At 35.7% G+C, this 14,508-nt stretch overlaps 1 protein-coding gene across 6 annotated transcripts in view; it reads right to left on the minus strand.

Annotated features, from left to right (window-relative positions):
* Window positions 1-3,194: 3,194 nt before the first annotated feature.
* The window catches only part of GADL1 (glutamate decarboxylase like 1), a 197,225-nt gene continuing 185,911 nt past the window's right edge, over window positions 3,195-14,508 (minus strand). For 5 of the 6 annotated variants that reach the window (XM_039343760.1, XM_039343761.1, XM_039343762.1 and 2 more), the window contains one exon: window positions 4,281-4,454. In XM_039343760.1, coding sequence (XP_039199694.1) covers window positions 4,281-4,454 — 174 coding nt within the window. Of the gene's footprint in view, window positions 4,455-14,508 lie in introns of all 6 variants that reach the window. The other variant, XM_039343759.1, reaches the window with a different exon arrangement.

Below are 14,508 nucleotides of genomic sequence, written 5' to 3' on the forward strand. Positions count from 1 at the left end.
AAAGATAGAGAAGGGAACTAGAGGGAAGCCTGGGGGAGGATGACCATGCAATATTGAAATTCAACATATGCAAGCATAAACAATAGAACAAAATCAAACTAGAGTCCTGGACTTCAACAGAGCTGATTTCAATAAACTTGGAAAGAGCTTGAGAAGGATTCCACGGACGAGAATGCTCAAGGGGAAAAAACAACTCAATAAGCTTGAAAAGTGAGATAATAAAAGCCCAGTCTAGCACTATTCCAATGAAAAAGAGAAATAAGATATCTCAAAAGAAACCAATATGGCTGCACGAAAATTATCTAATAAACTGTAAAACAACAAAGACGAGTACAAAAAGTGGAAAGAGGGGCACATAACTTAGGCAGAATTATCAGCAAATAGCCCAAACCTGCAAAATGAAGTCAGGAAAGCTAAGGCTCAAAATGAACTAAGACCTGCAACAAAAGTAAAAATAACAATGAAAGTTTCTTTCAGCATGTGAAAAGAAAAAGAAAAAAGTCAAAGAAACAATTGATCCATTAAGAGGAGAAAATGGCAAGAAAGTGACAAGCAGCGGGAAGAAAGCAGAATTGCTTAATTCAGTTTTTACATTTGTCTTTAAACAAAAGAAAAAAACAGTCCAACCTATAAAAAAAATGCAGATTAGGAATATAAGTCAAAATAACCAAGAAAGGAATAAGAGAACATCTAATTATTCTAGATGAGTTCAAATCATCAGGACAGATGGATTATACCCCAAGGTTCTGATGATATTCGCAAATGTGATCTCAGAACCACTGAAGTGTATCTTTCAAAGATCTTGAAGCATGGAGAAATTACCAGATGACTGGAAAAGTGCTGGTGTAGTTCCCACCTTCAAAAAAAAAGGGGGGGGGACAAATCTAGGACACTACAGACTGGCATCAATACCTGGAATTCCAAAATCAGATTCTGGAAAAAAATAATCAAGCAATGAATCTGTGAATGCCTAGAGGCAAATATTCATAACCAGAAGCTAACATGGGTTTCTCAGATCATGCCAGACAAATCTTATTGCATTTTTGACAAAGTGATAAAATTAGTGAATCAACGAATACTGTGGATATAATTTATGGGGTCGCGATGGGTCGGACACGACTTCGCAATTAACAACAACAACAAGGCATTTGGTAAAGTAGACTACAACTTACTACTTGATAAGATAGAAAAATGTGGTTAGACAGCATCACCACCTGATGGATTCGTAGCTGGCTGACCAATCATACTCAACATTGAACTGTATCTACATGAATAGAAGTATGTATGCCCCAAGGCTCTGTCTGAGGCCTGGAACTCTTCAATATCTTTGTCAATTATTTAGACGAGAGCATAGAAGGGGATCACATCAAATTTGCAGATGACACCAAACTGGCAGGAATAGTTAAAACACCAGAAGATAGGCTCAAGATACAGAAGGATCATGATAGACATGAATATTGGGCCCCATCTAAAAAATGAAATTCAATGGTGAGAAAAATAAGGGTCTAGATCAGTGGTTCTCAACCTGTGGGTCGGGACCCCATTTGGGATCAAATGACCATTTCACGGGGGTTGCCAAACAACACAGTCTGCCATTTTTTTCTCCTTTTCCTTAGCTGTGCTACTCCCTTTTATTCTATTGGCTTTTGAAAGCCAATAGAATAGACTCTCTTGAATAGAGTCTAATTCTATTGGCTTTCAAAAGCCAATAGGAATTGTCCAGGCTGTCTCTGCCCTGCTGAGCCCAATAGTCCCATTCTGCAAATGGTGCTGACCAGTTGAGTAGTCCTTGACTTACGACCGGTTGAGTAGTCCTCGACTTACGACCGGTTGGGGGTCGCGGCATTAAAAAGGTTGAGAACCACTGTTCTAGATTTAGGTAAGAAAAACCAAATGCAAAGGTATAGAATAGTAGTAGCTTAATAGTAGTAACTGCAAAAGGGATGTTTGAGTCCAAGGCTGCATTTACAGAGGGACAGAATCAAGATTACGTGGAGTGTTAATAGCACTTTAGAATGCCTTGATAAGGTCACACTTGGAATATTGGATCCAGTTTTGGTCGCCATGATTAAAAAGAGATGTTGAGACTCTAGAAAGAGTACAGAGAAGAGCAACAAAGATGATTAAGGAACTGGAGGCTAAAACATACAAAGAACAGTTTCAGGAATTGGGTATGTCTAGTTTAATGAAAAGAAGACTATGGGTGACATGATAGCAGTCACATTTTTTTTTACTTTTCCTTTGGAATGGTGTGTAAATGTTGTTTGGATGGCTGATTTGTGTGAATGCCAAGCTTCCAGGAATTCCATAGTATTTTGGGATTTAGCTTGGTCTAGAATGCTCAGTTTCCCAGCTGAAATTATGGTCGAGTCTGTCTATGTGTTGTGTAATTTCATCATATCTTCTAATTGCTAGCTGGTATTCAAAGATACTTTCTGCTAGTCTTCTACTTATCTGTCCTACATAGTGGCTGTTACAGTCCTTAAATTATGTGTTGGGTCTCCAACACAGGGGTCCCCAACCCCGGTCCATGGCCCAGTGCCATGCGAGTGGCAGGTGAGCATGTGAAGCTGCATTTGTGCAAGTAGTGCACACGTGTGAGAAACTATCCTCCTTTCCCCCTCCACTGCTGGTGGTCTGCAGAGCCGGAAAGGTTGGGGACCATTGTTATAGATCAGGGCTTTTCAACCTTTTCACCCATTGTACCACTTTTAGGATAAGGCAACATCCGAGTACTATCAGTCGCCTAGCAAGGTGTCAAAAACTTGACCCCCCCAAAAAGGAAAAAAGTGATAAAGTACAGGTAGTCCTCGACTTACAACAGTTCGCTTAGTGACTGTTGAAAGTTACAATGGCACTGAAAAAAGTGCCCCCCAAGCCACAGCTGAGCACGACACTTGCCTGCCCACCTGACGGTGCTCTCATTCCCCTCCCCCGCTACCACTTTTCTAGGATGGTCGCGTACCACTTGCCAGGTGCCAATGTACCACAGGTGGTACCTGTACCACTGGTTGAAAAGCCCTGTTATAGATGATTCCTGTTATTACTTCTTGCACTTCTCAGTCTTTTGGTTTTACTTATTATATTTTGGAAGGCATTAGTTGGTTTGTGTGCTATGGTAACGCCTTGTAGTTGTAATAATCTGTTCATAGCTTTTGTTGGTAGTGCTGTAAAAGGTAGAATAATCAGAGACATTTTGATAAAGTATTTATTATAAAGCATTTATATCAGTTATCTAAAACACAGGAATTATTTATTTGTTAAACTGAAATATGGTGCTACAAATAATATCTCCTACAGTGTTGAATCTAGAGAGTTTGGTAACTATAAAAGCAGAAAGAAACATGGGGCTTTACTAAATTAAATATTCTATCATACTTCAAATGTAACTTCAACATTTAAATTAACAAATATAGTAAAATCCCTATATGAATCAATAAAAAATAAGATCAGTTTTGTTAAAATGTAGTGCGATACACAAATAAATAGCGGGAAATATTATAGGCCTTTCCATCTTCAAAATATCATTTAACTATGTCTCTATTTGAATATGATTCAAATGATGAATCAATAAATGATTAAATAATTATATTGCTTTTAGTATATTCTCTAACAAGTTTATGTTTGTGCAGATGAATGCTGATGGTTTGTATACTATCATCTAAGTGTTGTTAAATCAGTGCCAAAAACCTTATTTTAAATAGCTATAATGCATTAAAAAAACACTAAAATCTATGTTTTTTTAAAACTCAAATATGCTTCTGAAATGCCTGTTGCTATTTTAGCTTTGAAGAAGACATGATTCAGACATTATAAATCAGGTTATCTCATCTTGATGGTCTCCAGATAGAGGATAATTCCCAGCCGTCCCAACTTTTAGCCATACTGCTTGGAATAAAAGAGGTGGTAATCCCAACCTATTAATGGAAAAGGCTGCTACATGAAATCAATTATCCAAATATAGGAGATATTTTACAATATACAGTATGGATCTATTTGAATCTCTATTCAAAAATGAATGTTTTCAGGAAAATGTGAAATTGACATATCCTATTGTTCATATAACACTATTTTTCTAAAGGGCCGTGTTTTATATATCACCCCATCATTATAAAATTCCCTTTATATTTTAAAGTTCACAACATATATTGGGTATAAAAAATCTACACACCTCTGAGCATTTTTATATGGATCATAAGATCTAATAATATTGTATCATTAACTTATTTAGTCTATAAATTCTACACACAGAAGCTTCTCCTAGTATTGGGGAACATTAGCTACAAGTCTTTCCCAAGTGAATCAATCTCATCAAGTAGGAAGTCCATGTCTTCACGGATCACCTGGGGGCTAATGATGACTTGGCGGAAGAAATTAACTTTTCCACGATGAGGTTGATAACCCAGCATCATGCTACCCTTTTTCATCATTCTTTCTTTAATGGTGGGGGCAACCTGAAATATAAAATTGAAATATGCATTCAGAATAATAGTTATCAAAGAAATATTAACATATGGATTAAGAATCACAAATAAAGAAAGAAGAGGGGAAGCAACCATTTTTGTAGTTTTATGAGAGTTCCACTGAAACTTTCCATTCCAAAGTTGAGACACTTTCACATGAAAATCCAACTTATTGACTGACTGGTCAATTGGTCAATTAATTTCCCACCCATGTATAAACAGTGTTATGTAACAAAAACTTTGTATATCCAAAACTAGCTGGTTAAATAAGGAAAGCAACACAATCTGGCCAAAGACCAAAGAAACCCAATTACAATTGCATTTCATAGTGTATTTCCTATTTATTCTAAATCCTTCAATAAAAAAATTAGGATATTTGATATAAAAAAGAGAAAAGTATAACAAAGTAATTCAAAAATGGCAATACTGAAAAAACATAGAATGGTGTGAGCTTATGGAGAAAAATCAACATGAATCTTTAAATAATCATGGTGCACAGTTATTAATATATACAGCTTTCTGTTATCAAACTTATCCATTTATTTATTTGGTTGACTTCATTATTTTGAAAGAATGATTCTATAATAAGTAATATATTTTCTGTTGTGCTGCTTTTTTGTCATTCAACCAGAAATAAACCAAATAATATTAAGTAATCTCTCAATCAGTTAATGTAGTGAGTATAGAACCATTTGAATAATAAGAAAAAGAACTATAAGAATTCCAGATCCAGCAAAGCAAAAATAAGCTAAGTTAATAACAGAGAAAAATAATAAATGTGACCATATGCACAGAGCTATGATTTCTCTGAAAGGTCGGATGAAAATAATGAACAGGTTGAATATGAATTCTTTGGTCTGCTCTCTGGCATCTTTCATTTTACAAATGTACAGGTACTTTTTAACTTACAACCATTTGTTTAGTGACTGTTCAAAGTTATGATGGGCCTGAAAAAAGTGACTTACAATTGATGTTTATACTTACAACCATTGAAGGATGCCTGAAATCACGATTGTGATTTGGGTGTTTGGCAATTGTCATGCATTTTACTATATTCACAGCATCTGTGATCAACATTTGTGACCTTATCAGCCAGCCTCTGATAAGCAAAGTTAATGGGAAAAGTAGCAAGGAAAGTTGCAACTCCTGTTCACATATTGCAGTGATGGTGAACCTTTTAGAGACCGAGTGCCCCAAAACTGGCCCCGTCCCCTCTCCACCTTCTGCTCTGCCCCACCCCACCTGCCCGCAGGGCCACTCACTGCCTCCAGGGCCTGCTGCAGATCACCCATGGCAGCCACGCCCTCTTCCCACACTCCGCAGCATCAACTGTGCACGATGGGGCGTGAGGGCAGAGTCTTGTCTATGCTGCCTGGCTGCCATGTCCTTGACTGCACTTCTCCACGTGGGCCACGCTTGGGGGCAACCCTTCTCCAGGAGGGCTGCTGGTGAGGAGGGTGTCACGGGGGGGAGGCAAGGCTGGGGCAACGGCACATGTGCCCACAGAGAGAACTCCAAGTGCCACCTCTGGCACCCGTGCCATAGGTTTGCCACCACTAACATATTGTCTTGCTTAATAATTTCAGCAAAAAAGGTTGTAAAATTGGGTGCAGTCATGTGATGCACACATAACAATCACACTACTTAACACTAATTTTTCTAGTTCCTATTTTGGATGTAAGTCAGGGAATACATTTAATCTTCTAATAACAGGTAACAAGTTTATTCAGAATTAGATACTATGTTCAAGCTATGTTTCTCGTTCAGAAATCTATTTTAGTCCTACAAATAGTGTGCACATTCCAGGATGTATTTATAATACAATATGGTCTTTCCTAACTACACGATAGAAGAATTCATAGTCCAAATGCATGTGGAAACCATAATTAAAAATTACAGGAAAAATGTCACCCAAGAGAAGCAAAATCAAACTCTTATCAACCTCTGTTGAAAACCATAGCCTGATAAGTAGGTATTTAGAAAATAAATACTTGCAATATCTCTTCAACATGCTCTGGGGGGCTTCTTTGTAAAGAACAAATACATTGCTGATTCTGTTTTGCACTCATTTTCTAGGTCTGAAAAAGTCAGCAGCAATCTGCTTCATGATCTCTACTAGAAATAGGATGCTGCCCTATCTGACTTAATAGTGTTATATGTCTCTTGCAACATGTACAAGATACATTTCACTTGATAAAACTTAAATATTAATTTTATATAAATATTAGACATTCATAATATATTTGCAGTTAAACCATGTTTAATACCACCCATTAATGTATAAGGCAATTGCCTTAAAAAGGCATCTACACTTTTTATTTTAATTTGTCTCTGCCTATTTCTATTTCTCTCTACAGTAACTATAATTTTTATTTAGACTTTTATTAAAGGCTGAATGGATATTAATAGTAAAAGTCAGGAGAACGCAAGCATATCATCAAACTGGATGTGTATTTAGAATTGTCCAGATGAATCATCAGAAACTGGCTTCAGCTCAACTCATAAGAAGACAGAATCATTTTGTTTTGGAGCACCAAGACTCAGGTGATATTTCGTTTCTGATTCTGGATGGGTGGCATTCTTCTGCACTGTGCACAATTTGGGGATTCTGATGGTTTTTACCCAAGGGGGGCACTTTGCAGAGTTTTATCTGGCATGCCATTTGTGCCCTTTCTTGAAACAGGAAGCCTTTGTCATGGTCACCCACATCTTAATCAGTGCCCATTCGGATAACTGCAATGAGCTCTATATGGGACTTCCCTTGAATTTCTATAACTGATCCAGAATGTGTGGGCATGGATAGTGATGGGTGCTCTTACATTTACCTATGTAACACCTCTACTGCATATACTTCATTGGTTCTGTTACCTTGTGGATGCTGATTATTATCTTTAAAGCCCTATATGGCAAAGGCCAGCAATCTGTGGGATTGCTTCTCCCTAAAATCTATCAATTCTACCTTATTAGATAGGTTAGCAAGCTCCTAGTGTCTTACCTTAAACATCTTCATTTTATTGGATCTTGCAAGAGTGCCTTTTTCATGGCAGCCCTGCCCTATAGATTATTCTTCCCCTTGAAGTTCAGCAGGCCTCTATCCTCCTTACCTTCCAAAAAGCAGTTACTATAATACCTGGTTTTTCCTCCAAGTGCTATGATAGGTTGAAGTGGCTAAGTGGACTTAATAATTATATAAATAAATTTCTAATTCAGGCAATAATGCAAGCAAAAAAAGAAAGATTATGAGTAATGCTGCTATTTCAAGACAGTCAAGAGTCATAATTTTCAGAGTGTACTCTTCCTCCCAGAAAAAGACTTATTAAATTCCACAAGCTTCCTTCAGCTTTCTTGGGTATATTTCAAGATGATATGTGCAAGAGTATTAATTTATGTTAATTTGAAAAATGTATGGCTGGTTGTAATACTTGAGAAAAAAAATAACCTACCTCGTGCATATGCCATTATTTCTGCATATGCCATTGACCTATTTGAGTTGCTCAGCTCTCCACTGACATAGGTAGGTTCTTAAATATTTTATAACAAAATTTGACCATATTAAAAAAACTCTAATTTTACAAGGCTTCCCACTGCGAATCACATTAGTATTAAGATTATAAAAAAGCAGTTCACAAAAATCTGAAATGGACTAAGTATCTTACCCAATTGTGAGAAAATATTGGCAGGTTCCCAAGCTATTTCTTTTGCACAGCAAAAGGTTCTTTAAATATATTCTCTACAATAAACAATTTGGATGACTCATCTCTCTTTGCTATTCTTGGGAGTTTCACTTAACCACTAAATAATCTTCACTGGGATACAGTCACTTAACTAAATATTGTCATGTAGGCCAGTGTGCCACTTTAAAAATTGAAAACAAAAGTCCCAAATTTCAAATTAATAGAAGATCTATTCAATAGCCCATATACCACAGAAGATTAAAACAAGAAGAAATAAAGGTTAATATTACACCAAAACTTGGCTTCTATTATCACAATTGATAATAACTACCAAAGGCATTATTTTCTGATTTCAAATTGGTGTCCTTTATTTATCTGCTTAAAAAAATCATGTAGATGAGTAAAATACCATGGATATTTTGTCTTTATACTTATTGCAATCGCAGAAGAATATACAGGCTTTCTTCTTCTACGCTAATTAAAACCAAATTGGGTTCATTTGTTAACTGTCACCCTGACTAGAACAAATGTAATATCAAATGTTGGCATTCCCAAGCATAATTTTGGTCCTTTTGCCAAGGCAGACTGTAAAAACCCAAACATGTTTTTCTTTTGTCTAGAATTTGTTCTGGCCCCACATTCTTAACCACTAATAAATTATTGCTGTGCATGAACGAACAGAATTTCCCTTGTGCTGTATCATACAACAAAATGGAAGGATAAATGTGGTTGTCAAATTTCAATTAATCACTTCCATTTTTTCAAAACTACTGTATATTACTAAAAGAAGAAATTGATGTCTGTATTTGCCCAGACAGTGCTATTTACGAGGTGCGTGTGTGGTCACATTAGGAACTGACAATCATAGTTCCCTAAACAACAGCTTTGATTTAGCAGCCATTATATAGAGTATATCAAATTCCCCATCAAGTGTCTTTCAAGGGCATTTGTGGGAAGTGGGGGTGAGAGAGAATGAGAAAATGTGTGATTTAATTATAACTTAGATCATTATTTGTGTCAGATACCAAGACACAAATGTTTAAGGATGGCATGTGCATGATGATGTTGTTGCATGCATGGATATTATGATTCTATTGCAATTTGTTGCAGATGACACTGGTGCTTTTTTTCTTGATGAGATATTTTGCAAGAAACATTGAGGAAATTTTGTTTAGAATCCTTGGGTTATATATTGTGGGGCATATATTGAACACAGCATACATATTTAAAGAGAATCAAGCTCCTTAATGTCTAGAGACGGATGTTTAAGATCCAAAAGAACAAACAAAGTTTATTAAAGAGGCTGTCATGCTATGATAAAGCACCTGCTGAGGGTGTATTCTTCAGCATCATTAGTCAGAATTAAGATGAATTTCTCATGTTTTCAAAACCTATGAAGTTAATAGAAAGGTTATCTGACTGGGTGGGTAATGGACTTAGCAAATGTTAATAAGTTGAATCATGAGTAGTTTAATTCTTGGTGTTTATTAGAGTTGTGAAAGCATTTCAAATTCAAAAATGTTTCAAGCTCAATATGGTACATTTTGAATTCACAATATTTAGTTCCAAAGTTGAGTTACAGAAAATGTTCCAACACTTTTCCAATAGTCCGTTACAAGTTCAAAGCACCTGTTCTGAATTCATAACAGAGCTTTTGAATTAAAATTAGAATGGTTGGAACAGCTTGGAATAGTGTAAAAACGCTTCCAGTAAGGTTGGAAAAAAAATGACTTTTGACTCAAAGTAACAGAGCTTTCAATTGCAATTGCACAGCCCTAGTGCTTCTCCTATTTTAAAGAGGGCTGCATCGTCTCTAAAGCATCAGGCACATAATTAGCTCTTAGATCAAATGTTGCTACCATAGTCACAGATGGCTACAACGGCTGGTCTTTTTTCAGCTTAGGTTGATATGAGAACTCTAATATGAGTTCTGTGGATTATTTCAGTGATCAGTTTTTTTTGAAAAGAGCCAAAATGCTTAAACAGTACTTAGCTTATGGTCTATTTATAGACAAGATAAGCATTTTTGTTTGGCTCACAATTACATTTATGCATCTTGTACATGTTATTCTATTGTTTATAACTTCAAAGCAGCTTCCAGAAGTTACTCTTTCTGTGACTTGGTGCAAAAATCAGCCAGTCCCAGAGTAGGTAAAGAAGCAGTTTAGTGTCTGCATTATGTATTTTGGGCTGATTACTTTAACATGTGAATATGCATATACAGAACACATTTTTTTTTAGTCCAACTATTCATGTGGTATGTACTGTCCCTAGATATATCTTTCCAAAGGCCTTCCTCAGCTCTGCAACTTGAGATGTCAAGGATGGAGAGCAACATGATGAATTTAGTATCACTATCTAAACCCTATCCCTATTGTAGCTTCATGCAATGTTAATGTACATACAATAAGGGCAGGCTGGGTTTGTGATGCTGCACCATCTTGCAAATTTTGAATCCCCATAAAAGGATATAAAGTGGGATCCACTGCTACCTGCCCAAAATTATGCAAATTAAATAGCTGCCATATAAATAAAATAAAATAAAATAAAATAAAGTCCTTGCAGAAGCCATCTTTCCCCAAATCCCAAACTCTCTTTTGCTATTTTATTAGAAGACAAACCAGGTCACTGACCACCATCTCTTCTAGAGTCCTAGAATGCTCTCATAATCTCAATTTGCCTACATCTGTTTTCTTGGTAGGGGAATATTTGGCTGCCAAATGAGTCATTATATTTTCTAAGAATGCCTAAGGGGCATTGATAGAAATGTAGATTGTATTTAAGATTAAATCCTTAGTTTTGCAGCAAAGTAACCTTCTATGTATGTATGTGAACAAAAGGTAAAAGGTAAAGAGTCACTGCAGAATTTACTCTAGTTGTTGCCAACTATAAGGGCAGTGCTCATCTCCGTTTCAACACCATTGAGCCAGCACTCAAATAGAGATGTATGTGAGTAAAGGAATAAAAAAATAATAATATCAGATAGGTTTGAAGTCTGGTAAGAATGAAGGGAAGGTTCTTTGCTGAAATTTTAATAACTGAACAAACTAATGTTACTAGTTAATTCCATTTCACAACCAAAGGAATCAGTATTTCCATCCCTATCCAACCTTTAGTCAGTTCTTTCCAACTCAAAGTTCTTCAAAATGGTTACTACTAGCCATCCTAATAGCTAAAATCTCAGGCAGTTTTAGTATAGCAAATGAGATCTAAAATTGAATAATGTTGCTCTATCTATATTATGGTTTCTTGGCAACTTTAAGTCATGTGGACTTCAACTCCCAGAATTAGCAGGTTAGAGAATGGGAATCAGTGGAGCACATAAACCAACTAAAGCTCTCAAAAACATCCTAAGTAATTCAAAAGACACAGAACCCCAGAAGAAAAAATGGAGTCATCTACAAAATAAATGTAAAGACTGCAAAAGCCACTACATAGGACAAACAAGCAAAAGACTAGCAGAACACATCCATAAACATGAACTAGAAGTCAGAAGACATGATGAAAACCGTTTAATTTCATAACATATGGACAGACTTAATCATAATTTCAACTGGGAAACTGTGACCATCCTAGACCAAGCCAAGCCCAAAAATGCTAGAGAATTTCTGGAATCTGGGCAGTCTGACAAATTGATCATCAATAGACACAATATTTATGTACTGTGCAAAAGAAATGATCAATAAGTCAAAAAGGGAACAAAAACACCAAAACATCTCCCCACCAGCAATCAACACCCAGATGTGCATACAGTAACTCCAAGATCAGACTAACAATCAAGAAATAAACAATATCCCAATCAAGGAACTGCCAAACAAGCCAATGGTAAACAATCGCCCAAGACCACTCCCATCAACACTGACAGGGTGACTAGAATATCAACTGAGAGCAAACCTTACTAGCACTGATAATGTTATCTAGTTTAGGTAATAGAATGTGTGCAAGAAAACCAATCTCTTCATTTCAACCCTGAAGTATAAATATTCTGGAGTATTCTGGAAACTGAAATCCATGCATCTTAAAATTTTCACAGTTGAGAAACCCTGCTCTATATATTTCAATATGTTGGCTCTTCAAATCAGTGTTTCAATTACAAGAGGATTGTAGAAAACAAAAAGAACAATCTAAGGCAGACTGCAAATGGATAGAATTCTATATGTAATCATCAGCGTAATATTTATTGTTGCAGTAAAGGATATTTACTCCCTTAGAACAAAACAAAAAACAAACAGCATAATCCATTTAATATCATATATTTTATTTTTTTTAAAAGAAAAATAATAAGCACAAGTCTCATCTGTGAAATATGGGTTTAAAACAACGTTCCATGAAAAAGTTTTTTTTAACCACTTGCTGAGTGATTTCCCACCATAACTATAAAAGCTATGGTAGAAATTAAGGTAGAAATTAAATGGTAGCATGTCATCTCAAAAAGGTTTTTAAAATCCCTCCCATACTTTGTTAGTATCTGGATAAGTTTTTGTTCTTTTCCTCTGGGAAAAAAAATCATAGTGCAATGTAGAAAATGTACATTTAGTTAGAAGTGATACATTATTTGATGACTAGCTATTTAAAAAACTGACAAAATCTATTTATTTTATAGAAAAATAAACGCCCCCTGAGACACTTGAAATGAGTCTCTGTTATTCAAAATTATGATTATCATTACCTGAACCACCATCTGGCATTGTACTCTCCAGATTTGAAAAGTAGTTGGGATTAAAGAGTTACAAATTATTGTTGTTCTGTTTTGGAAAGATCTAAGAAAACATTAACATATACAGAAATTTAAAATGGTTATTTAGCATGACATTATTGAAATGGCCTTCTAGAAATTTCTAGAATGCTCAAAGCTAAGTAAAACAATCAGAAAAGAATGGATACTTTTGGGGCATGCTAATTCCATTTCACAAACCCAATATTTATATTTTCATAAACCTGGTTCTCCTGTCTTTTTTCTGTATGTCCCTTTTTTATTTATTTTTTATTTTTTTTAAATTCACATCTCACCTTTATTATTTTTACAAACAACATATCCAACAAACAACATATCCAACATATCCAACAGACCTTCTCCTCCAATTTTCTCCACAACAGCTCAGTAAGGTGATTGGGTTGAGAGAGAATGTCTGGCCCAAAGTCACCAAGCTTGCTTTTATGGCTATGGTGGAATTTGAATTCATGGTCTCCTGTTTTTTAGGCTTGTGCCTTCATCACTCTACTAAACTGGCTCTATTTACAATTATATCTGTATCAGAACTATAAATGTAAAAACAGGCAAGCCCAATCCTGACATTCTATTTAGAAGAAACAATACATTCCCTTGTTTTTTAAAAAAAATCTCTGGAAAAAATTAAAACAGCCCATAATTTATTTATTTTTTTAAAAAGCCTGCATTTAGGCATCCGTCATATAGAATGTAATAATCTGCATCCTCTCTCTCTCTCCCTCTCTCTGTCTCTCCCTCCCTCCCCGCCACCTGCTGGACAATTATACTTTTGCAGCTCAGTTATTGTACACTCAATATGAAATGATAAAGATTAGGATTTTTCTCTCTTTACAATGTTTCAGTTTCACACTAAATCATAATTAAACTTGACAGCAGCTTTGGCAGCTGGTGTTTTCCAGTTCTTAGAATTCTCCTCTCAGATAAAGGTGGCCCCAATTGGAGACTCCTGGGAATTATAATCCTAAAACATTTGGAAGGTACCAGTTCAGAGAAGATTGCACTGAAATAATAAAAAAGAACACATATGGCTTCTTTCCTTAAAACATATGCAATGTAATAATCTATGGAGAATTTTCCCCATTTCCACATGTAAGTAGCAGTCTGGCTGGCATGACTTATGAAAATTTATAGGATTTGAAGTTCCTTGCATAGGTCTTACTCCAAAAAGCAACCAGGGCAAGTATTTTATTTCAACTGGAACATTTCTCTCTAGCGTTTAGTATCTTCCATATACTTCATGTAGTGCTGTTATTCTTTGAACTATGTCTATTATGCTACAGATGATCTGAACTGAATGATTAATGTGCATAACATTTTGCATATAGATGTAAAAGAGATCTGCCATAAACTTGGATGGGAACAAAATATTACTGTCCCGAATAAGGTGGAGAGCAATTAATCTGCTACCCTCCCACATTTGCTACTAAAGCTCACATTTGAGAAGGACACGTCCAAAAGAAAATCTCATCTTATTTGCAAAAGATGGAAGAATATGCAGTTATTTATGAATTTATTTTGACTCAATAAATGGAAACAGCTACCATATATCAGAAGGTAAGTAAGAATTGATCTGTGGTATTATTCATGCATTCACTAAAATTTGTTATAACCATCTAACTCCAATGAATCTGGGCCGTACAAA

This window comes from Crotalus tigris, unplaced genomic scaffold (assembly GCF_016545835.1).
Source record: "Crotalus tigris isolate CLP2741 ecotype Arizona unplaced genomic scaffold, ASM1654583v1 scf7180000017871.4482833, whole genome shotgun sequence".
Taxonomy (NCBI): Eukaryota; Metazoa; Chordata; class Lepidosauria; order Squamata; family Viperidae; genus Crotalus; species Crotalus tigris.